The following is a 26,158-nucleotide window of genomic DNA, read 5'->3' on the forward strand; positions in this document are numbered from 1 at the left end:
AAAAAAAAGCCATCGTTAATGATTTTTCCAAAAAACTGTTATCATTAAATAATTTGAAAGTGAATAAACTGACGATGAATGGAGAGATTTAGAATTTTAGACCAGACGTCACATTCCCATGTTCAGTTTAGAAAAAGACACGTCATTCATGTTCACTGAACTGGGAATGGACCCAAATGACGCAGGTGTTTTGTAGGAATAAACTTCCTTCGTGGAAACAACATATTTACTGAACGACTTGCCATTTCATTGACTTATTCTAGTTTTGGCTTCAAACTAGGGGTTTTTTCTACTAATAATTCCCAATAGATTAGCATCTCTGCGGTAGCAGTCACCTGAGTTTGACTTTTGGGAGCCAGTTGCATAAATCTCAAACGTGAGACACACCAGCTAATCCGTATTTCAAAAAGTACAAATTATTAGTTACAAATGCTCTACTTTTTTCACCACTCTTGTATAATTCTATCTCGTTCCAAATGCGCATACTTCTTCAGTTTTCAAAGAACTGACAAAAGTAAATAGAAATAATTTCTATTCTGTTGAAAAACGACTCATCTTTTCCACAACTTTAACCCGAGCCTTTAATACGCCGGTGGAATGCAGACGAAAGCGGGTTTAAAGCGATCAAAGAAGGACTAAATTCGCCCCAACTACTAGAAAATATAGCGGAAAGCGGCCAGAGAAGTCAGAGAAAGCGTTTCGTCGTGCGGAGAAGATCTGGAAAAGGTACTTGGTACTGGATTACTGAATTGGGGAAAATTAAAATGACGGATTCTTTCGAGAAGGAAACTGCGAGGTACTGTTCTCTATGACGCAACCAAAAGTCAGATTAATGTTATGGTGCTTGTTAGCTCTAATCAATGGTCAATTTTCTGTACGAGTCTTAGAACCGTGAAATCTCGACATTTTGACACTTTTCCAATCGTGAGGTAATGAACCGTTCACCCGCTAGATCATTCTTTCTGATGACATTTGCTTGAAAGAATACTATATTTCATCCTAAGGCAGTCTTCCAAAAAACTGTTATCATTAAATAATTTGAAAGTGAATAAACTGACGATGAATGGAGAGATTTAGAATTTTAGACTAGACGTCACATTCCCGTGTTCAGTTTAGAAAAAGACACGTCATTCATGTTCACTGAACTGGGAATGGACCCAAATGACGCAGGTGTTTTGTAGGAATAAACTTCCTTCGTGGAAACAACATATTTACTGAACGACTTGCCATTTCATTAACCTATTCTAGTTTTGGCTTTAAAATAGGGGTTTTTCCTACTTATAATTCCGAATAGATTAGCATCTCTGCGGTTGCAGTCACCTGAGTTTGACTTTTGGGAGCCAGTTGCATAAATCTCAAACGTGAGACGCACCAGCTAATCCGTATTTCAAAAAGTACAAATTATTAGCTACAAATGCTCTACTTTTTTCACCACTCTTATATCATTCTATCTCGTTCCAAATGCGCATACTTCTTCAGTTTTCAAAGAACTGACAAGGTAAATAGAAATAATTTCTATTCTGTTGAAAAACGGCTAATTTTTCCACAACTTTAACCCGAGCCTTTAATACGCCGGTGGAATGCAGACGAAAGCGGGTTTAAAGCGATCAAAGAAGGACTAAATTCGCCCCAACTACTAGAAAATATAGCGGAAAGCGGCCAGAGAAGTCAGAGAAAGCGTTTCGTCGTGCGGAGAAGATCTGGAAAAGGTACTTGGTTACTGGATTACTGAATTGGGGAAAATCAAAATGACGGATTCTTTCGAGAAGGAAACTGCGAGGTACTGTTCTCTATGACGCAACCAGCAGTCAGATGAATGTTATGCTGCTTGTTAGCTCTAATCAATAGTCAATTTTCTGTAAAGACATAGAACCGTGAAATCTCGACATTTTGACACTTCTCCAATCGTGAAAAGTCGCTTTCCTATATTCGATACCGTTATTTAAAAACAGTTGTCTATCTTTATGCCAGGCCAGTTTAGTATCGGCTACAGAAGCAAGCTGAACCTCAACTGCTCTCACATTAAGATTTCTGCCGTTCAAGCAGTTAGCCCAAAACTTATGCTGTAGACAATCGCTTGCAGGGACGAGAATCATCAGCAAACGCAAACACAACTTACATATGAGCTTCTGGGAACGAAAACTCGAACTTACCCTATGGCTACGCGGAAGACGAGCTCAGAGCACTAGCCTAATCACCAATTAACCGACTGCTGCTTCAGCCACGAACACTGAGATACATTTTAGGAAATAGATGTAGTTGATTATGAAACTGAAAAGGAAGCAGCCTACTTACCACGGAAACTGCGAGATACTGTTCTCTGTGACGCAACCAGCAGTCAAATGAAAGTTATGCTGCTTGTTAGCTTTAATCAATGGTCAATTTTCTGTACGAGTCATAGAACCGTGAAATCTCGACATTTTGACACTTTTCCAATCGTGAGGTAATGAACCGTTCACCCGCTAGATCATTCTTTCTGTTGACATTTGCTTGAAAGATTACTATCTTTGATCCTAGCGCACTTGGAAAATGGATTAATGATAAGAAGACAGTCTTTGCAAAATCATTGATATCGTATCAGAGGATTATAGTTATTTTTTGATATTAGTCAAAACTAAATCAACTGCGGTAAAGATGCAGTCCAGTTCAGAACATCAGGTTAAATTTTCGAAGCTATTCACGGCCTTGTTTAGCATTGGTCATTCAGTGAACGCCCCTACATAATGGAGACCGCAAGAAAAGGGTGGGTGGTTTTGAGTATTTTTAGAGTCGGGGTTTCATTTTTAGCGCCTATTAAAAACCATCTGCGCATGATTTTTTTTAAAAAAAGCCATCGTTTATGATTTTTCCAAAAAACTGTTATCATTAAAAAGTTTGGAAATGAATAAACTGGCGATGAATGGCGAGATTTAGAATTTTAGACCAGACGTCACATTCCCGTGTTCAGTTTAGAAAAAGACACGTCATTCATGTTCACTGAACTGGGAATGGACCCAAATGACGCAGGTGTTTTGTAGGAATAAACTTCCTTCGTGGAAACAACATATTTACTGAACGACTTGCCATTTCATTAACCTATTCTAGTTTTGGCTTTAAACTAGGGGTTTTTCCTACTTATAATTCCGAATAGATTAGCATCTCTGTAGTAGCAGTCACCTGAGTTTGACTTTTGGGAGCCAGTTGCATAAATCTCAAACGTGAGACACACCAGCTAATCCGTATTTCAAAAAGTACAAATTATTAGCTACAAATGCTCTACTTTTTTCACCACTCTTATATCATTCCATCTCGTTCCAAATGCGCATACTTCTTCAGTTTTCAAAGAATTGACAAAAGTAAATAGAAATAATTTCTATTCTGTTGAAAAACGACTCATCTTTTCCACAACTTTAACCCGAGCCTTTAATACGCCGGTGGAATGCAGACGAAAGCGGGTTTAAAGAGATCAAAGAAGGGCTAAATTCCCTCCAACTACTAGAAAATATAGCGGGAAGCGGCCAGAGAAGTCGAAGGAAGCGTTTCGTCGTGCGGAGAAGATCTGGAAAAGGTACTTGGTCCTGGATTACTGAATTAAGGAAAATTAAAATGAGGGATTCGTTCGAGAAGCAATATCGTATGACATTCTGACGGTGGCGGTTGACTGTCGAGTCAGAAACTCGGGAATTCACGTAGTTGTTGATTATGTAAGCTTAAATGATTTTTATTGAGGGTTGCTGACTGGATTCAGCTGCATGTACGGTGATGCTTTTCAGTCCTTCTCAATTTTCTAAACATCAGCCGAAGCGGGGTAAATCTATTTTGGGTTCCTTTGTATCATCTTTAAATGGATACCTATCATTATTTTCGAACAAAAACGTGTTATGGTCGACACCGATCATTCGATCATTTTATAAATTCTTAATAACTGCTAATTGTGTAAAAGTGTAATGTTCATGGAGAATATCGATGGAGATCACTATTTCTTAAGCCTGATCGCTCTGAAACAGCTCAGTTCAGCTCAGCTCAGTGATTAAATATGTGAAGTTAATTGTTTTAAGGAAATGAGGAGTGTAACCACATGAATCAGAGATTTTTAGTAAACAAAGTAATTGAATTTTTGAGCTTTGGTCAAACTCAGGTGGTTGTGAGTTTTAAGTTTGATGTTTAGACTCTCTTGTTTGCGTTTTTGCGGTGACTCGAATCTCGTTTTGAAATGCCTGTATTTGATTTTTTTTAAAGTTTAATGATGAGAATTTGTGCTTTAATTGAAATCGAGTTTTTTTTCTTATGCCATGATTTAAAGGTACTTGAACTTATTCATAACTTGTGATCAATAATAGATGGTATAATTGTTAAGAACTTCCTTGAATGCATTTTAGTGTTGTTGAGAGAAGATGGCGATGACCAGCCTTTAATTTTACAAACAAAACTAATCCTAAAGGAAACATTGATGATAGTGCATGTCCAGCATTAAGTAAAACAGTTTGCCCTTCCTAATGCAACAGAGCAGCTTAGCCTTCTTAGGCTGTGGCTCTGTGAGAATTTTAATTTTCCAGGTGTTTCAGAGGGAACTAAAAATGAGCTTTCAGATATTGTTTGACCCCGTGTTTAGAATTAAGTAAAAAAGTTTGGCCTTCCTGATGCAACAGAGCAGCTTAGCCTTTTTAGGCTGTGGCTTTGTGACAATTTTATTCTCCAGGTGTCTCAGAGGGAAATAAAAAATAGCTTTATTTTTAAGACATTGTTTAAGTATTTAGTTCCCAGTATTGTATCGTGTTGCTCAAGTGCTCTTTCAAATATTGCAAGACAGCAAGCCCCCGGTTTTTTTTTTTTTTTCGGCTACACCGGCTTGAACATGGGAGATGCCCGTGTTCAAGAGAAAGTTTAGCGGGCACCTTTTAGCAAAATCACACCGATATATATTGAACATTTTTCAATTAACAGGGCGAATTAACAGGCCTGTCAATTATATTACCTAATTGTTGCAAATAGAAGTTGCTGCTTTGTTTTGTTTTGGCTCTTTCTTGGCCTTAAAATTATATTTTTTTAGTATTACTTTGACTAGAGGTGCCTTTTGCTCCAACATTTTTAAAAAACCTGAGCCAAGCCACTTAAGATTGATTTTCAGACCCAACTTAGGCAAAATGTGTTATTGACATGGATAGTCGTTGAAGGTTGAAATAAAATAGACAAAGAGATATCGCAAAATTGAAAACACAACCAAGACAAATTGAACAACTATTACCGTCTGCTTTCATAATGTAAATAACGTACTTCAGTTTGTGAATCAGCTTGACAATCAGTATGTAAAACAGTTGAGCAGCTTTGGCCCATTACCGATCAGTTCAATGAGTTTGATGTTAATAAAATACGTATCCGGTTTTCATTACAAAATTGCTTGCCACGATTAGTATTTTTGACAAAAACAAATGTCCTGGTGAATTGCACTGTCCAGGATCATCCACATGACGCAGTACTAGTGTACTTATATGTTCAATCGATCGTATAGTGATGGATAAATTCAGAGTGGAACCATTTACTTACAACGCCTAATGCGGAAAAGAAGGGTTTAAAGGAGATTTTTAAAGTTTCTTTGTGAACAGGAATTATGTAATAACAGACCGCAGTTTGTCTAGCATTCTGATATCCAGAACTATCTAATTGCACTATCGTTGTCATACAAAGAAGCAAAAACATTTTTTTTAATCAAAGGCCCGCTAAAGCCAAGGTTTAAACCTGTCTTTCAAGTCATCGGCAGTGGAGAAGAACGAGCATTAGACTACTCCAATGTAAGAACTAAATATTAATGATACTCTATGTAAATACTATGGTGAAACATTTTGAATTTTTGGCCTGTAAGACCCTGTAAGCCTTGTTCATAGGACACCTATATTTATACACGTTTACGGCGAAAAACTTCTAAAGGTTATGTTTATGCTCGTTTAATACATCATCCGTCTAAAACGCGAAATACAAATGATTTATTTTCTTATATAGCATAAATAAGCGACGTTCTGAGACATTTTCATTCTCTGTGTGGGTACCTGAAGAGGTCGATTTTGTCGTGAATCTTCCATCAAAGCGTCGGTTTTTCAGGCGACTGAAATCGTCACATAGACTACATAGCAATGATTGTTTTACGTGGTAAAAAGCGGTAACTTGGTGGTAACGTTACCAGCGAGCTCAGTGCAAGTAGAATGACGACGAAAACGAGAAAAGAAGCAAAAACAAAAACTCTAAACGTGCAGCACACTTTTTGGCAGGTTTCTTCGCTGTTATTTTCCGACTGACGTTCAGCGTGAAACTTGATTGAAATGGCAATTCGATCTTAATTCGCTTTAACCTCTAAGATCGTCACGGTCGTCGCGACTTCGATTTCGTCGGAAATACCCATACAGAGGCTCTTATTTGGAAACTGAACTTCCAAAAACACAGCTTCAGCAAAAAGATTATTCAGGAACAGCCAAAAAATTTAATCTTAAAGGAAGTGAATATTGATTTTACTGCCGTCATTGGAAGTAATGTACAAGAGAGGTACTGATTTATTGTTGGTAAAATCATTCAAACTTCCGACTGCAGCTGCGAATTGAGGCCAAAGTATAACTAAATAAATCGCGTCACAACAACTTACTTTTACATTAGAACAGCCCCATATACATTAATGTCTTGTGTCCATTATCTCTAGTGATAGTAATGGAATACGCGGAAACTGTGACGTCAAAAAATGAAAGGCAATCGTTGTTCACGTCAAGAATATTTGCGTGTACCTTTTCAAAAATCTTTAATTCGCTTCAGACTGATTTCCTTTCTTTCATTGAAGTATTTGAAAGCAGTTTAGATCATAAAATATGTCAAATAAATTATAATATTGAAGAGGCCACGTGCAAGTAGACATTAGACATTGAAACCAAAAACAAAGTACAATGTAAGCTTACGTCCATTTTGAAGGATAAAGTTTTTGCTGGTTTAGTCAAATTATTCTGGTAAAAAATGCTGTTTTCCAAAAAAAAAAAGAAAGAAAAAACTCTTTTTGCAACGTATTAAACGTGCGACGCCTAATTCTTTTGCGGTTTTTTTTAAAACTGATTTTGCAGATCGCCAGTGCTTTGTCCGAGCTTTGTATTTCGCGAGATATAATTTTGTGATTGCTCTCATTTGTTTTTTGTTTTTCGATTCTTAGCTTTCTGGGCCCAGTTGCTCGAAGCATGGTTAGCGTTAACCAGCGTTTAATACCTTGACAACGTATTGGTTTTGATACTGTTTAACCAATGGTTAAAGCTAACCATGCTTTGAGCAACTCAGCCCGTCCGCAGTCTAAAGCCTCTGTAATTGAATGTGTATACTTTTGATTTTAAATAGAAATGATGATTATTACGAGGCTCCTCTCTTAATACGGAGGATTAAAAATTTTAAGAGATATATTTTTTTCGCTGAACACTCAGTTTATTATGATCTCTCGATGTCTTTGCGCACAGGGATAATGAACAGCTTTTTAAGCAAAGTTACTTTTATGACAAGCAAAAGGGTAATGAAAATTATTTTTTAAGCCCTTGATGTTTTTTACAACGCAAGGTAGCAGTAGGTCTATGAAAATCACTGAAATCATAGTAGGAGCCAAGCCTTTGAAAGCTTTTATTTTCATTAAACGTCAAATAACGCCCATCATGCAGGAAACAAGTGTTGTATAAAATACTTTCCATTTGGTAACACGTGACCTGACAATCCCTCGACATAAAGTGGCTGTAAGTCCGGTGTACCACATACCGATGTGATTTAGTTGATGAATTGATCATTTTAATAATTTTCAGTTTTGAAATCACTAACATTTCAATTTATTCATTACAGGGATTAGCCGTCCAAAACAAAGAACTTCACATCGAACGACGGTCTACTTTACAACGACTATACTTCACTTTTATGATTGACAAACAGAACATAGATCACCCTCTTAATCCAACGTAGCCGATTTGCGATTCATGGCATCCTACGAAGTGAAGCAAAATCTTTTTTTAGGAGTCGGTACAATCCTGAATACACTTGTAACTGCCCTAGTTAACCTGGTCGCAGCTTACTACCTTCTCATTTACAAGAAATCAACATTCTCTCGAAAGCAATACAATAACTTCCTTATGGGTCTGCAAGCGGTCATGGGAATTTTTCTCGCTCTTACCGGCTACACCTGGACAGCGGTGAGTGGCCGGCGGAAAATCTCGGCTGTTCATTGGCCACTTTTTGTTTGCTGTTCTTCGGTACCATGATGGTCATGGTAACACTCGTCATGTCTGCCGAACGATTTATAGCCATGTGCGTGCCGTTTTACTATCAACAACTTATAAACCTTCGAAAAGTTAGGATAGCGGTTGGGTATATTTTTGTACATTCTGCAGCACTAGCTATCCTGCCTCTCTTGTTAAAGAGCATCGAACTGACAAAACATCCCATAGCAGTGTGCTTGTACTCGCTTAACTCCACGAGCAATGGCGAAGTAATCGTTGTACATGCCTTCATTTGCAACTTCTCGCTGTCCATTCTACTTATGCTTGTAATGAACGTTTCAGTGCTTAAAGCTTTGAAGAGAATGAATTTGTCCGTTGGAACTGGGGTTCTTACACAGAGTGCAGGTGATCGCGAGGCCATAATACTCTCTAACCTAACCGGAATTATGGCTCTATCCTATAGCCTGGCTTGGGTTCCAACTTTGGTAAGGAAAAACGCTTTATATGAGTTAATCTTTAAAAGAAGATTGAAAGCAGGCCGGGAAAATCTGGGTGGAGGCTATGATCACACACCAAGCCCTCTCGGACAACCGCTCAGGCATAAAGTTTGATGTGCGTGAACGACTTTTTCCAGTTTTATGCCGTTGCTGTTTATACTATACCGGATAGATTGGCGTGTCGGCATGAAAAACTATCCGATATAGTCTGACACTAACAAAGCCTCAGTCAAGCCGGATTGGGTGTGACGGTGTATATCGATCTACTGAATATTAAATTAAAACTATTGTTTGGATCCAGAGTTATTTAATGCACAGGCAAACAAGGAAAGGAACTCCCTAAAATGACCAGCATTTCCTTAAAGACCTTCTCAAACCAAGTTGAAACTTAGACTCGCCGCAACAAAAAGTCATATCATTTTTATCTTTGTATCACTGAAGTCTGGGTAAATGTGGGTAGGCCCCAGAGAGATGTGGTACACTTTCCCTTGTCTTTTACAAGGGAGCTAAGCAACGACGACAATAGTGAAAACGTCACTTCGAAAATGAATTCACAATGTTTCTAAAATAACTGCTCTTATTCCACGTCATTCAAATGTTGGTGAATTTTTCTGGAGTTGAATTCTAAAGGACTGTATCTAAGATTCGAAAAAAAGATTATTATTAGAAAAACATGCGGAGTTGTTGTTTTGATTATCTAAACCTATTGTTTTTTGCCGTTGTTGTCGATGCCGTCGTCGCCGTTGAGTTGATTAAGCTCACTAACATCACTAGTCTCCCTCGCAGGCGGTTTTTGGATGTCACGGAGCGTAGCGTGACATCTAAAAAACGGCTGCGAGGGAGACTATAACATCACATGATTGACAACATCTCTCTCCTTTCGCCAGGCTCGAGTGATGCTCAGTTATCACGCAAATTGGCGCAGTATATACTTCGACTTGTTCGCGTTTGGTTTGTCAACCGTTGATCCATTTGTGCATCCAGTCACCTGTATATTAGTAAGCCGGCGATACAGAGCAGGATATGCGGACGCCTTTAAAGATATCGTGTCGAGAATTCGTGGATGGATTTGCAGCTTCAAGCCTCGAACGAGAGTATATCCGCTTAACTATACACCCAGTGTTTCAAACACATATAACAGTGGTCTGATTCACGTTACCTGGCAACATGAGTCACGTGTGAATTTAAGAAACAACTGTGATAATTCTGCGCAGTGTGCAACACCCAAGGCTCATGCGAGTGTTTTAAGACTTGATGTAATTCAAGAAACTTAGATAAAAGGACAGCCTTTCGTGTGGACAAGAAAAGCTATTCGGTATAGTATGAACATCTATTCGATAAGTGACGCTCAACTTTAGAGATCGGCGCGGTGTAGCTTCGCTCCGTTACAAACATCGCGCCAAAATGACCGTTCTCATGTGTGAACAGAAGTCCTATCCTGTATGGTTTTCGTGCAGGCGGAAAAACTCTCTGTTTAAAGTCGAAATTGCGAGAAGCGCAATGTCTCATTCGAGAGTGCGCGCAATTTCAGTCTCGCGGCTCAACTTAATGCTTGCGGAGGAATCTTTTGCACTTGGTACTAGTTCACAGGTAGCAGTATATTCCTTATAACGTGATAGGGATTACAAAAAAATTGCCAAAGCAACGCAAACGCTTTCAAAGACTTGAATGACAATACTTGCAGACACCAATGATAAGCTATGAACAAAAACATGTTACGATGTCACGTGATCTAAACTGTGATCAGTTCGCGGTAATCGCAGCTCTCCCTAGAGGAAGGTTAGCTCTTTGGATCAATTTTGGTAATTTCATGTTGCTAATACCATACTACTGAAACAAGCTTCTCTGTTTTGACAAACACATGTTAATCTCGATGCAAAGTTATAGGAACGTTATTACATTATAGGAAAACACTGTTCGTTTTGCTTTGACTGATGCAGAAGTTTTAACAGGCTTTACAAGTAACTGTGTGCAGTGTTTGTTTAGAAAAATGCCGGTAAAAAAAAGTCAAACCTCTGTGTTCATTAATTAGTCTAATTTTCCTGTCAAAAAGTTCCTGACAAGTGAGTTGAATTCATCAGCATAGCGAAGGTGGATATTATGCCTTCCTTCTGGCATTAGATGAAGCTTGGATCCTCTGATATTAGCATGTAAAAACTCAGGATGAAAATCTGGAACCAAGGGATCTTTCTGGCCGTGCACCACTAGGGTGGGGCAAGCTAACCATCAATCCATGCACTGTGCATCTCTTGAAGACTTTCTTTGCCATATAATGCTAAAATAAACATGCAAGTAAATAGGTTACAGGCCAGGCAGAGCGGCTAAAGGACATGGAGGGGAATCTACTTATAACTGACTCTGGAATCAGGGTAATCAAGAACATTGCTTTAGTACTCCTGCAAGATGGAATCTGTTACAGCAGGAAAGGGGAGAACAGCTCTCCACAACTAACGGTTGAGAGGACCAAAAACATTTAAAAGGAATTACTGTAAAATTCTGAAAATAAGCCCCGGGAGTTATATTTTTGAAAGGCCCTTTTTGAGAGGCTTATCTATGGAGGGAAATTTGGGTTTCAAAATCGGTCAGTATAAAACACGGACTGCGGACTGCGGACCTCGGACTGTGGACCGGGTATAAAACATGGACTAGGTATAAAATGCAGACTACGGACTGAGTATAAAACACGGACTAGGTATAAAACGCGGACTGCGTACTATGTATATAAAAACAGCCTTAGAAATGTAAAACTGAGAGAAACGAAAAGCGGGCTTGCATAAAACGGTAGTTCCAGCTCCTTGCCTTACACAAAAACATTCCGTAAGCCGGTCACGCAGTCTATATTCTCCTCATGTTGAGAAGGAAAGCATGCTGCACGGACAAGGAAGGTTAGGGAAGGACCATTAGAAAACTTATGGGGGCGGGGGGCGGGCGAAGTACAAAAAAAATATTCACGCAAGGGAAAATTAAATGAAAAAAAATTCATGCAAGCCAATTAATCCTAAAAAATATTCATGCTATGGCCTAAAAAAAATTCATACAAGGAATTTGATAACGAAAAAAAATTCCTGCGGCTCGAAAATTCCTCTCCCTTCCCCCCCCATTACAACTTTTCTAATGGTCCGTCCCTTATGCCGCTATTCAAGGCAACTGAAATTAAACTCTGAATTTTATCAAAATAAGGAGTTAGAAGAGAACCAATCGGAGAAGCACCGAATAAAAAGAATAGTATTGGTGTTAGCCGAGTCAGAGTAAAATTCTTAAAGATGCCTCTATTCCGTTTCAAATAAAGCATTGGGAATATGAGGAAATGAAGAACTCAGACGAGAAGGTCAATATAGGGGCATTCCACGAGGTAAAAAAGCAGTATTTAGGGGGGAGGGATTATTCATCTATACGTGATTAATATCCGAAATGAATCATCCAACCCAACGTTATATTCTACGCGATGATTATGATGACATGATTTACACCCTGTTCCTGAACCCCGGAAGGGGGTACTCCTGGGGATTTTTTGGTCGGGTTATGCCCCCTGGTTCTCTAAATCCTTACCCTGTTTAAGAATAAAAAATGTCCGGTTTTCCACACCCGTTTTCAGACCTGATCTCTAAAATTCATACCCATTTCCAGACCTGGCCTAATTTAGCCTGTTCCAGGCTCTCAGATAAAGAGGAGACTACCCAGTTTCCTCCCGTTTTATTTTCGCGCTTTCTTCACTCAGCGGACCCAATTATCTCGAAGCCTGGAACAGGCGAGTAGGCCTGATTAGGCAGAAATTATGTCATTATTATATAATTTATTATAGATTAGAGCGCAACAGTAGATCATTCTCTCTTGAGCGCAAACAAAAAAATTTTTCAAATGCATTTCAAATTCGTATATTTCAATTTCGTTCTTATTCATTTAGAATTGAAAACGATAAATACATATTTTCCGGTCCGCGTTTTATACCTAGTCCGTATTTTATTCCCAGTCCGCAGTCCGTAGTCAACAGTCCGCAGTCCATGTTTTATACTGACCGGTTTCAAAATCGATTGGGCTAGCCGTACAATTGGAAGGAAATTTTTCGTTTTTGCTTTGTTTTGCTTTGTATTTGAGGGCAATTTCCAAATACAAGCCCCCGGGGGCCTTATATTTGGAGGGGCGATTTAACAGACGGGTTTTTGCGTTAAAAGTTTGAGGGGCTTATATCTGGAGGGACTTATTTGCAAAATTTTACAGTACTTTATTATGTTGTCAAGGAAAGTGTCAGCAAATAGGTCGTCGTTTTCTAGGTCATCGTTTTCTAGGTTGTCGTTTCTAGACACCCTCATTTTTATGCATAGGACCCCTCTTTATTTATGAACTATTTATTTAAAGGATTATTATTACAATGAACAAAATGACATTACAAGGTGTTTAGGGAAAGCAGGCCAATCTATCATGATGTAAAAAAACTTCGGTCCAGTTTCTAAAGAGCAGTATCGGGCTGAAGTAGCTGGGCTGGCACTTCATCAACAATGCAAATAGCCTCTCAGCATGTTTCACGGTCGCCTTTTTGTGTATGATGTAAGCTTATCACAAAAGTGTTTAACGACAATATTTACAAAAAAAATTCAAAATATGTTTCCATACCTGGTCCAACAGCACGACTTCGCAGGGTTTGCAGCAGATATCCGGTTACATTGTCCATTCTGCGAATCACATCGGCAACTTCTGGTGAAAAATTCTTCGTTTTCTAGGTCATCGTTATATCTAGACACCCTAAAAATGACCATGATATAGCCCCTTTTACATTAAAATGGTAGATAGAGTGATTTCAAAGTGCTAATAATCATTTTTGTCTTGAAGGTGAATTTGATCATCACAAGTGATCAAGGCATGGCTGCAGTGAACAGTTCTCGAGTTATTGTTCAGGATGAATATGTACCTCAATCCAACTTGGTATTCTCTTATTCTAAATCCCAATAGAGCAGACCATGTATTTGAGCCTTTCTTTCATATTCTACCCAAGGAGGGGATGTTAAACAAAACATACCAAAAGCTCAAAGAAATTCCACACCTTCATGCATATCTGAAACACGATATTCCTATTTCATTACAAGCATAATCAACGTGTGATGCCAATTTTTATCGCAGCTGACGATCAATGGGTCATCACACAAAACATGTCACAGATGGATGTTCTTGGTAACCATGGCTATAGTAACAAATATGCTGACATGCATCCCTTTTTCCTTGCACATGGACCTCTTTTCAAGGAGAACTATATCTCTGAGCCATTTGAAAATGTCAATATATATATATATATATATATATATATATATATATATATCCCCTTATGTGTCATATACTTGGTATAGAACCTGCACCAAATAAAGGCTCTTTAAAAACTGTTGAACAGTAATGTTAAAATTTTCTCCAGAGCAAAAACAGGATTTCACTGTGTTAATAGTGTTCTGTTTTATATCCTTTGTGGTTTTTATGTTTATGAGTTATGGCATTGTTTCATTCTGCGTGAAGAATCGCTGTCGAATGCGGCAATATGGACATATATATGATTTAGGAACATCAGACTTGTACGATTTATAAAAAGACAACTTTAAATTGATAAATAAAATTCAGTATTTAAAACTGGTTAATTATTTATTAGTTGCAGGAAAAGTATATTTTAGACTTTTTTATCTGTTTTGTTCTGACAAATTTCTTACACTGGACAAAAAGCAAAAAGAACTGAGCATTTTAGCAGTCTGTAAGCTTTTGCACTACTGGCAGCTCCTCTGAATGTCAGTATTAGGAGTGCAAGCCGGAGGGGGATGGGGAGGGGGAGGGGGGTCTCACATATGAAAGGGGCAGGGATGCCGGTCAAGGACCTAAAAGGAAAAAAAGTAAACCAGTGAAATAAATGTATTAAATTATTAAATTGATCTTTTTAATCCATCCATACCAAACAAAAGAAATCAAACATTCAGTTCCATTTCATTAATAACTTAACTTTTGAGCTAAGTAAATTCAATTCTAATTCTACGGGGTAATTAAAAAACATTCAATTTTACTTTTTTTGTTCAAGTTCCGTCATATCTTTCCTTAAGGAGGCTCAAAAGGGTTTTTCGTTGCTGTAGTGTTTGATTATACAGTGTATGTCGCCAAACTATAAGTATTTTGCAACTATTTTGGGCTATAATTTAAGGGTACTTGTGACATCATATCAGTTACTATGGCAATGCATCAGATCCACAAAATGGTCCTCTAAATTTCAGTTAGTGTAAAATTATCGGACAAACTAATTCAGTGACCTACCGTTTTTATTTCTTGGTTAGAAAGCTCAATAAGTTCTTTAACTACTCAGGCAGTATAACAAAAACGTTATCTGCACTCTTTTTTCGTTATAAGAATATTGAGGCTGAAATTTGTTAAGAATAAACCCGAGGATGAGATTTGTGAGGGAAAAATCTGTAAATATAATACAACTATATGTTTTTAAATAAACTGTATAAAATTCTTCCTTTTTTGTAAATCTATCTATGTATCTGTTTGTCTGTCCGTCTGTCTGTCTGTCTACATAGTTTCAGCACTTGGCAAACTCCACGTTGCCTTATGGCTGTTTATGTGTGTGGCCTCATACACCATCAGCCTTTTTTGGGATATCATGCAAAGCCGGCCACTTGCTGAATTGATTCATTCACCCACGAATTCCAACTGGTTTGAATTTGTGGGACATGTCCCTGCGACTTGTCCGTCAAAAACTTGGCAAGTGAATTAGTGGAAATAGGAGTTATTTAAACCAATCACAGTCAAGGATATTGTAATTTTTATGATTAGGTCTGAAATTGGGTTGGGAAAATCACAGATTTTGGTCTGAAACAGGCCAAAGGCCGATACACACGAGGGGTTTTGCTCCAGGAGAAAACCCCTTGAGTGTACCAATGATTTCATAAGTGCAATTCATCCTCGGGAGCAGAATTTCCACCCTGCAACATGCTCCACAATATTAAACCGGTTAAATATTTGGGAGCAAGCTCCCGGGGCAAACTGAACAAACTTAAAAACGCTCCCTTCTGTGTACTAGTCGTGCAAATTGACCCTGGAGCATGCTCCCGGAGCAAAACCCCTCGTGTGTATAGGCCTTAAGGGTTCCAGGAAGCGTACCGCACACCCCCCACCCAATTTTTCTGGAAGTACCCCCACCCCCGGGTAAATACATTTGCGCTGCACGCCTGCCATCACGCAGTAGGGCTCGCAAAAGTCTGCCGAAGTTGGAGGCTATAATCCCAGAAGAATAAAAGCATCCTGCGAGTGATTACTATTTAGGAGAAGGATATTTAACATTCTTACAAGCCTCTACATTTGGAGTTGGTGGGTGGTGGGTGGGAGTTGGAGTTGGTTGGGGTGGGGGTCGGTGATCTTTTATACAACTAAGGCAGATTAAAAATGTATCCCTTCCCGAAAGTGCGTGTATCCAAAAATTACCCGCCCCCACCAGTTTATGCCACTGGCCCAAAATTTTATCCCCCTCTTCCCCCTACAGAAAATGTCGATTGTGAAATAGCGTTTAACACGTTTTGTGAATCGATAGACGTTAACGTGTTCTTTTTCTTTCTAATTTGTGTAATAAATTTACTCCTACGTCTAAATGCTAGTGATTGATGTATGGCAATATTTCCTTAAATTGTTTTTTATCACTCTCTTTGTGTGTCATGATACCTTTTGCTTCGGCGTCGACGTGATTTCTTTGAGGTCGTCTTGCCTGTCATCTTGGATGTTGCGAGCCGTGAAGTTTCTTTCAGGAAGAGTTTCCCTTTGCATCTTCTTTTGTTTCGAATCTCTCCTCGCCGAAAATTGCACCCAGTACATACACCGGTATCGAAATTTGGAAACTCACCAGTGTTCATGTTGTGTAAATTTGCCATTCCTTTCTAAGAACAAATTGTGACAATTTCTCCTACATGGTGGGGATTGCTGAGCCTTGCGTTACATATTACATCATTTTCATTTTCAATACTCTTGTTGATTACGGCTCTCGACCAATGAGAGCACAACAATCTCTACAGTTGTTGTAAAGACCAAAATCGAGTTCAATGTTCATTATGATGAATGGGTTCATTATGTGAACCTTTTACCGACTTATTAAAAAGTTACGGTTCAAAGTGTTCATTAGAGAGATTAAGCAACGAGGACGGCAACGGCAACGAAAACGTCACTTCAAAATATTTCTTCTCGTTCAAGTTCTGACTCTTTCGTGATTATGCCAAATTGTCTCACATTGAAAATGGTGAGGAACTGCCTAGGGTCAAAATTTCTAGGAACGGCGTTAAAGTAAGAAAAAAGAAGCAAAGATTTACCGTCATGCGCTCATGTTCTCGAAAAAACCTAAAAATTGGTCATTTGACGTTGTTATTTTGCAGAGGACGACAAAGAAATGTACAAAACTTTAAAACGTGCGTGGAGAGTGATTGTTTGTGGTCATTAAGCCTATTGTTTTGTGGCGTTCCCGTTGCCGTTGCCGTCCTCTTTGCTAAATCTCTCTATTATGGTCATGGGTGCATAAACTGTTGTATTTTGCTCTAATTAATCTGCAAAGTTTTAACTGGACAGCTGGCTGTAATCGGACACCTGTAATCGGACAGTTACATGAGCCAATGATTTTAAGTCCTCTCCACTAAATCCACCAATCAGAAAATTGATTACAATCACTATGTTAACCAATTTACAAGCCTGACTTTGTAAAATTGTGGAGGTTTAGTCTCCGGTGACTGTTTTTAACGAAACTTACATTTTGCAAGCTATTTTCCATATTTTTATTCGTTATTATGACATTTAAAAATGACTATTAAAGGCTCTTTTTCAATTGAAAATTTTAGTTTTGTGGAAAATTATAATTGTTACGATTAATTGGTAACAGGACATCATATTGTCCAATTCAGTCTGTAATCATACTCGTAATTAACAAATCAGACTCCCGCTGCGCGGTCGTCTAATTTTGTTAATCACTCGTATGATTTCAGAATGAATTGGACTCCACTCAGTCCTATAACCATTATTAATAAGACAAAAATCTGGCAAAAATGAATTGAACAGGAAAGTGGTTGTATCACTGTTGACTGGATCAGCTGTTTCAAGAATCTTCTGTTACATGGATGTGACGAGATAACCTAGCAGTGCCTGGGGTATCTTGTTGAAGAATGTTCATTTGTGGGGGGAGGGATCCAAATGAATTTCTTTCCACTGCATGCATCAGACTTCAATCTTTGACCATTTAGCTTATGGTTATTTAGCTATAATTTGTTATTTTGGAAAATTCAATATTCAATTCAATTTTAATTCAAACTCTCACAAATGGTTGGTGCTCTGGACTGCACATCAAGCAGTCTAATTTGGTTTGTTCTTGGGCAAGACACTTTACTATCGCAGTGCCTCTCACCACCCAGATGTACAATTGGTACTTGGTGAGCTTACAGTGTAACAGACCAGCATCTCATCTCGGACTGCAAGGAGAGCTCAGGAGAAATACTCCTTCTCACACTTTTCTTCCAACACCAGCATAAGCTGCAGTGTGTTGAATAGAATTGTTAATCTGTTACGGGGCTTTTCGGGATTGTCTCTTTTGGGGGAATTAACTTCTGAAGGAAAACTTGGCAGACCAGTCTTGACTTTTCAACTGAGGTTTTAATAGGTCTTGAACGCCTGGCCGTCTCTCACTCTACACTAAAAACCACGCTACTAATAAAACGCGCGACGCTACAAGCTACGCCGTGATTGGTCAAAAGCAGGTTCTATTCAAAAAGTGGTAACCTGTCGGTATCCTTTGACGGATTAGCGCCGATTCCGCGTTCCGCTAACCGTGTCACGTTTCACTCCATCTTTAATGATTAACCGAACCTAAGTCAATGCAAAACCAACCGAGACGTGTTTCAATACCAATCACTGCGCGTACTGGTCTTCGTTCGCTGACCTGTAATAATTGACTTATAGCCCGCGAGAGCTGCTATCAATTCAGTACAAACTTGTCGGAACGGGATCTCATTTCGGGAACGGATTACAGACGGTGAAAAGCTTATTGTTACAGCATGTTAATTAAGAAAGTAATTCAACAAACTAATTAAAGTGTTCCTGGTTTGCCGTAGAGCGAACTCAAGCAGTTCCACAGTTCTTGCTGGCAAATAGGCCAGGATGATTCTTACAAACCGTAAACTTGGCTAAAGTACTTAATTACATTACCATTATTGCTAGGAGAGATGACCAGGCTGTGGTGCTAGCATTACGTGCCACTCGTGGTTCCAGAGCAACCTAAGTAACTGCTCGGGTTAAGAGAACAAAAGTTGTTTACGGCTTTTGCGGTAGAAATAATTAAGTTGGCCCGCCATTATGTCCACTGTAAAGTCAACAAAAAGGAAGACTTTGGGAACGCACGAAACTTCTTGTGAGGGCTTTCCAAACACGTGCACTTGTGCTACCATTTGGAATGGGACGCGTTGCTTGGGAACAGCCTGGTACATCACATGTTGATAAGTTTCCTAACTTAAGATCACGTTCTTGGGAGCTTAAGCACGGTCACCTCATTAAACCCCAGTTTTAAACTTTAAGTATCAGAAAACTCAACAAAATAGAATAAGCCAAATCATCAAACACTCGAATATAAAACATTCACTTGATAAAATAAGCCAAATCATTGACATTGGCGGGAATACTAAATTATGTAAAAATGCATGCTAACAGAATCACTTGGCTGGGCACAGATTCTACCTTACCTTCACTGTGAAAAGTCTCCCCTAGTAGGGTTGAAATGTTTTTGAAAAAACCTATTACGTATTTTTAAATGTGTAGGTTGTAAAATATCTATTAGGCCATGAGGCTACCTACTAGTCCATGCAAGCACTTACAATTGTTGTGGCTTGCCAAAAGAGTTTTGCTGTTCAAGTTCGCTACCACCTTCTATAAATAGACCCTCTACAACGATGGCATCACAACTGAAATCGACTCAAAGATGACTTTGAACGGAAAGTCAGCATAGACCGGTACTAGAACCCAGTGCCTTTATGGACCCCATGGAGTAATGTTGTAATCAGTTAGGTTATTATGTGTTACAAACCTACTAAGTAACTGAATATACATAAATGTATCTGGTTTGCTAGTGTGCTGAGCTTGAAAGCTTTTGTCCTACTAATGCACAAAAAACATGCTTAAAAAACATTTTTTTTATATACGTTTATATGTACCTATGAGGGATTGAACTGCTAAAAAGAAATGTCGATTTTTATTGATTTATTATTAGTTCACTGTTGCAACAAAGTGACTAAATCTGCTATGATCATACTGTTAATCTTCTTACTTAAATTTTACTAACAATTTGTTGTCACATAGTGTAAGCTCCTAAGCAAACAAAATGAGCAAGTACACATGGATAAAAAAGAAATAATAAAAAAGCCAGTTTCTAAAAGCTTATGATGATTAAAATAGGCTAAAAGCATAGGGTTTGATGTTTTCCATATCATGAAGGCTAAGATTAGTAACAATATTGTCAAAATTGAAATAGCGCAAAAAGTGTAGCTGGTTATTCGGCAAATTTTATAAGCTTTACATGCTAATGATACACTTACTAAAATTTTGATACTGCAGTGGTGGTAGAATTACAAAGAAAAAAAAAGCTACAGGTATAACGATGAATACATAAATGATTCAAACTTTTACTGCATGTTAATATCATCTATCATCTACTGTAGTTGGCTAGCAAAAAAAATATGGAAGATTTTTTTCAGTTTTCATAGGTAAAAACCCCGACGATGCGAAGTGAAGGCTTTGGCTCACCAGAAGCACTTCTGGCAGCTGCCGGTACAACAAGATCTTTGCCAGCGAGCACCTCTTTTTTGTACTTACCGGTCAGCCCGTCCTTACTCACAAGGTGCACCACTAGGTTCTGAGGGTCATACGGAGCTCTGTCCTCTCCTGTGATTGGAATGGAGATGTCAGCCATCCTTCGTCCCTGGCAGTTAGCGCAGTTGCTTCTGTTCCACCTGGACAGAACACCGCGCTGTCCCAGATAGTAGAGCTTTCCATTGGCTTTGTAGAACACTTGCACAAGGAAAGATCCTGAAATCTTGTCCTTGTTGACATCTTTGACCTGAATAAAATCTTTCAAATTGTACTGCAGTCCCTTCATTTTAAAACTGATAGGACCAGTTGGGAACAGAGGGATGTGACAATCAGGAAAAGGTTCCTTTTTCATTGCAGGAAGGTGAGTACGGTCAAATATCAGTCGGAGGCGTTGGACACCTGTGGCAGTGGCACTTCTCTTTAAGTCTTCCTCTTCCATTTTGAGCTTAACAAGAATGTCCTCCCAGGGTGTGCTTGGCTTACGTAGCAGGGACATGATCTTTACTTTTTCAGGTTCGGGCCACTCTTCTTGATCCAGCGAGCCAATGGAGTAATCATAACCAAGCTGCCCGACAATGTCGATGCAATCCCTGGATGTTCGAGGGACACCGTACTCATCTTGAAACGGGTAAAGAATGGTCTTCTCGTTTAGCTTTTGGCCCCATCTCTGGTAGGGAGTAGCACCTTGCTCGCTGTTCGAGATGCCTTTGTCCTCTTTATCACTGTTGTCAATGGTGAATGTGCTCGGATCCGTCTTGTTATGCTTCTTCTGCCAGACCCAAAGCATGCGATCAATGTTGCAGTGATGCAAGAAGAAAACTGGGTCGTACGAAGCCACCTCGTTTGCACCCATGTCACCATTTGCTCCTGTAATTGGACCACTCCACATGATGTTGCCCTGGGCATCCTGTTTGACGCTTCCATCTTTATTAGTTACCGGTTTTGTGTATCCACCTATGGCCAAATGTAGATCATTATGTGGCTGCTCAATTGAAGCAAATGGAGGACTAACAGATGTCGTGTTTGAGAATGGATTGTAATCTTGTGTCTCAAGGCAACGTTTAAACTGGTCGGTAACACCTCCATGTTTAACACCCTCACTTAGCCAGCCGATGACGTTTTCTTGTAAAAGGGGTATCGCATCTTCCTCTTCGATACTGGCATTGTGATCTAAAGCGGCCTGCTTAGCAGCATCGGGATTTCGGATGCCCGAGTATGGATACCTGCAGGTTTCATAGCCAGTATCTTTCTCATAAAACTTGCTAAATGAATCAGAGGTTTGAACATCATCTTTAATAGGCATGGGCAGCTCGAATTTGAACAGGGGATTTGGCACATGCTTCCCATCAATTATCACATGCTTGTCTGTGACGATGTCGGGCAGACCTTTCTTCTTGGTATCTTCGCTTGATTCATCCCAGTAGTGCAATGCCACTCGTTCTTTCCCCCTTTCCAGTACTGACTGCAGTGCCTGTTCTAAACGAAGGCAATAAAATCAGTGCCAAAATGGGAAGAGAACATTGGCATGTTGGCAGTAGCCACCCCACGTTTCCTTCTCATCGTTACCAGTGCCACTGGAGTCCTTCTCACTTTCATTCCCATGCAGTGGAACTTGACGCTCTTTGAATGGCATACCATGGTATGATGCTATTGACCAGAATGAGTTCGGATTAGTTGGTGGCAGTTCCTGAATTAGTTTCCATGCCTTGAGAAAGTCATGCTTCTTATCAGCATTATGTTCTAGTTGTAGTTCACGAAGAGACAGTCGAATACTAACATTTCTGTAAGAGAAATGGAAAGTCAAAGTGAGGACAATAGGTACTTGTTTTCTCAATTAATAGTAAAGTGCTCATGCAAAGATGAATTCGGTGGCCCAACTCATTGTATAGCAAATTACCCTGAACATCAATATTTGAGCAACTCATGTATTCAATCACACAGAGTTAGATAAGATGGCACCAGAGTGACTGAGTGGTCAAACGACTGGCAGTATAAGCCTGTTTTTAACATATGTAGACATCACCCTTTTTTGCGTGAACTGGTCAACACAGTAAAAAAATATAAGCACTGTTTGGTGATCAAACATAATTGTACATAATGGGAGTTTGTATGATTTTAACACCAGGAAAAAAATGAATAAACATTTAAATAAAAGATTTAAAAAGCACTGGGGGAATAATGGAAGATGATGCTGGATTGCCCAAAATGGTCAAGCAGTGGTTGCACATTGTTGCACGCAATGGTCCTGGGCAATGATCAGCATGCTAGGCAATGCCAGGCAATGCCAAGCATTGTCTCGAGCATTGCAAGCATTTACTAAATTTTGGTCGGAGTATAGCTCTGAGCAATGCTCAGCGCTGTCTGAAGCATCAGCATTTCCACTGATTTTAACCTGTGCCTCAGTCAATGCTTGACATGATAACACCAAGCATTACTTTAGCCTTCATGTCTTAATCTTCTGGTTGATTTGCCTTCTACACTGCTCCAAGCATTGACTTTTTACTGCTCCGCACCATCAAGTACACAGCATGTTTGCCAATGTTTTGAGCATCAGAGGTGTGCGACGGTTTTACCTGCATGTGTCCGTCCAAACACTCAAACTGTCTGTCTGTGTCCGTCCAAATGATTTAGTCTAATATTTTCGTCCTCCTATGGCTGTCCATGCATTTCACATTTCCGCACATACCCTCCCACATAATTTTGCAGTCTGGTCTGTCCATGTCCGTCCAATACATAACCTATGTCCATCCATGTCCCTCCTGCATATTTCCATTAGCATTATTGTCCGTCCATGTCCACCCAGCTAATTGTCATCGGCATTTTTGTCTGTGTGTGCATGTTTCAAATGACCAATTTGTCTGCCCATGCCCGTCTGGATGGGCAGATGGACGTCTGTCTCACACCTCTGCTAATTAGAATTAAAAAGCATTACCAAACATCGACAAGCACATAATGTTATTTGTGAGTGTCTAATTTTCCAGGTGTAACAAAAACCCCTTCCTCCCACCCTGATTAGACAACCCCTTCCCAAGTTAATCTTTGTTATTGTGCTTTACCTCAGCCGATTCTCCACATTCACATACAGAAAAAAAATTAATTCAAAATGTCTTCCCGTTTCATGCACCTGGCTCCTAGCTTGCATCTTATCCAAGTTTTATTGCCAATTAAATAAAACACACAAATGCTGCTCATAACAGGTATAAAAAAAACATTGAAAAAAAAACTGTAGCACTCCTTCATCTTGCCTCTGTATGGGTCGCGATGTTGTTTTAATGACTGATCATATCTAAATGATTGGAGAAGTGCACACATTTTGCTACCTATCTGACAAAGGAATTTGAACAAGTTTCAAACTAGTGAGTGAGGAATGAGCATTATTTTGTGCATCCTATGCAGTCCTTGAGCATTTACTTCAGTGAGTGCAATTGGTGGATCAAAGTTGCAGAGCCAGACAAAGGTGGGGTAGGGAAGGGGGGTTTTAAGGTATGGTAGGAAGAAAGGTTTTGTTACACCCGAAAAATTGACTAGTCCCAAATAACATTATATGCTTGTCAATGCTGGGAGCTTTGGCAAAGAGGTTGTGTACATGACTGTGCGGAGCAGTAGAAAGTCATTGCTTGTCGATACTTGAAGCAGTGTAGAAGGCCACGCAATCAGGAGATTGAAACACCTACGCTAAAGTGAAAGTAATGTTCATAGCAATAACAAGCATTGACTGAAGCACTGGCGAAAATCAGTGGAAATTTTGATGATTAAGACAGTGATAAGCATTGCTCAGGGCATTACTCTGTGCAAAAGTAGGTCAATGCTTTGCGCAGTATTGACAGCAATGGACAGCAATTACTCGCAACTGAAGCATTGCTAATTAAGCACTGCCCAGGAACATTTCCCAGGACCATTGCGTGACCATTGCATAAACACTGAGCTACCACTATGCCACATTGGGAAAACCGGATAGCGCAAGGCTCTTGATTGGTTGTTTCGTGCTGGATTGTTTTCGTTATGTGGGTGAATGTGTATAACAAGCTATAATGGCACACAGGTTCAATGGTGTAAACTAAATGTACAATAATTGAATCAGAATCAACATCAAATTAGCCAAATACCCCTTCCTTTCCTTTACATCACAGCTTGACATGTTGCTTCAAGTTTCGTGACCTTCTGGTGCAGCCTTCAGTAAAAAAAATACGCTGTGCAGCCTCTACACTGAAATATGCCCTGCAAAAGAAAAATTACTTTTTTCAGTTGAACTCTCTGTTTGTTTTAGTACCTTATTGATATATTGAGACATATAATGCAATCTGCATACACAAACATAAAAAAATGTTAGTGCCTTCAATCAGCACTCATGTATGTACATGTAGCTACTGAAAAGTAGTTTGCAAACAACAAAAACCACGGCACAGTCGACAGAACTAAAAGTCAACTTCATCTTTGTTAAGAAGAAAACATGTCTGAAAAATATTTGCACAAAAAACCCAGGAATATTTTTTCACACAGAGCCACCAGTATTTCTGCTCTCATCTGTTTTCAAACCTGCGATTGTTACAAAATTATGAGCTGGTTAAAAAAGTGGTGCTAAATCTGGCTAATTCAGAAAATTAAATTCCTGGTAAAATGTCCTAATTAACATAACTAACAAGCTTTGCTTTGCAGAACATTATTTTATACTGATTCACCGTCTCATTTTGTCGAAAAATTATTGCCAAATTTAATTTGACAATATTATTCACGTTATCAGAAAATGAACTTGTTCCTCTGCAGTTATTAAGTTGCTCTAGAAACACATCAACATGGTGATTTGGAGGTCGATAAACGCATCCGGTCTAAAACTGCAAGTTGATGAAGATGAACTCTGGCATCATAAGCCATGTGAATACAGATAAAAATGGCAGATTTATAATGGGAAAAGAAAGTGGACGATTGCACTCATTCTAGGACTTTTACCGATGCCACGTTCTTAGGCAAGTTACATAATTATATGAGCCTTGCAGCCGTTCCAGAGACTAACCCAACAATGTAAGTCACTGAAGGCAAAATGTCCATGGAGTAAGGATCCTGAAGGACCCTCCTAAGAAGCAATCTTGATCTCTTGAGTAGGTCTATTTTTTTTTGGAAAGGCTTTTTTAATTCCAACAAGTGTTAATCTCGTACCCAGAGTCCTTGGGCTCTTTGGTTAGCGAGCGGTCACCCGGAGAGACTCTGGGAAAATGGATTCAATTTTACCAGTCAAACTGTGGTAATCGAGTCTTTAAAGGGGCTCTGTTAGCCCACACGCATGCGCGAGCCAATGAAAACCAACTTGAAAAAGTTGGCCCGTCTTTTTCAAGTTCTGTCGGAGATTTTGGAAGGCTGTTTTTATCTGTCTAAATCTCAGCCATCGTTCGATAGTTAGCGAAGTTTTGTATTAAGAATCGTTCTATGGTGATAAAAGAATAATTTTTTGGCGTTATTTTGAAATTGTTTGACTGTGGAATGTTTTTACGTGCATTTACTGTGTCCTCTTATCAGCGGCCGTTGTAATGGCAGAGTTAATGACGGCTTCTCCACAATGAGTGATGGAATCTTTGATGGAATCTTCCCTATAGTTCACAGAACCTTTCTATTGAGTTATTTTAG

At 39.2% G+C, this 26,158-nt stretch overlaps 1 protein-coding gene and 1 pseudogene across 1 annotated transcript; one reads left to right on the top strand and one right to left on the bottom strand.

The window, feature by feature from the left end:
• Window positions 1-7,955: 7,955 nt before the first annotated feature.
• Window positions 7,956-8,806, top strand: LOC140952289 (thromboxane A2 receptor-like; annotated as a pseudogene).
• Window positions 8,807-20,420: 11,614 nt separating this feature from the next.
• On the bottom strand, window positions 20,421-23,287 carry LOC140953285 (tyrosinase HcTyr2-like). The gene is made up of 3 exons (XM_073402784.1): window positions 23,226-23,287; window positions 22,106-22,320; window positions 20,421-22,015 (listed from the first exon to the last, which is right to left on the bottom strand). The coding sequence occupies exons 1-3, from the start codon at window positions 23,285-23,287 to the stop codon at window positions 20,421-20,423; spliced, it is 1,872 nt and encodes a 623-aa protein (XP_073258885.1).
• Window positions 23,288-26,158: the final 2,871 nt, after the last annotated feature.

This window comes from Porites lutea, chromosome 11, assembly GCF_958299795.1.
Source record: "Porites lutea chromosome 11, jaPorLute2.1, whole genome shotgun sequence".
Lineage (NCBI taxonomy): Eukaryota > Metazoa > Cnidaria > Anthozoa > Scleractinia > Poritidae > Porites > Porites lutea.

Excerpts from the sequence above, each read along its gene's own strand:
- LOC140953285 (XM_073402784.1), bottom strand. The coding sequence starts at position 23,287 with ATGGACATAGGTTATGTATTGGACGGACATGGACAGACCAGACTGCAA. Across the intron at positions 22,321-23,225 it reads CTGCAAAATTATGTGGGAGG|AAATGTTAGTATTCGACTGT; the intron begins GTATGTGCGGAA and ends TTTCTCTTACAG. Across the intron at positions 22,016-22,105 it reads GAAGGACTCCAGTGGCACTG|AACAGGCACTGCAGTCAGTA; the intron begins GTAACGATGAGA and ends GCCTTCGTTTAG.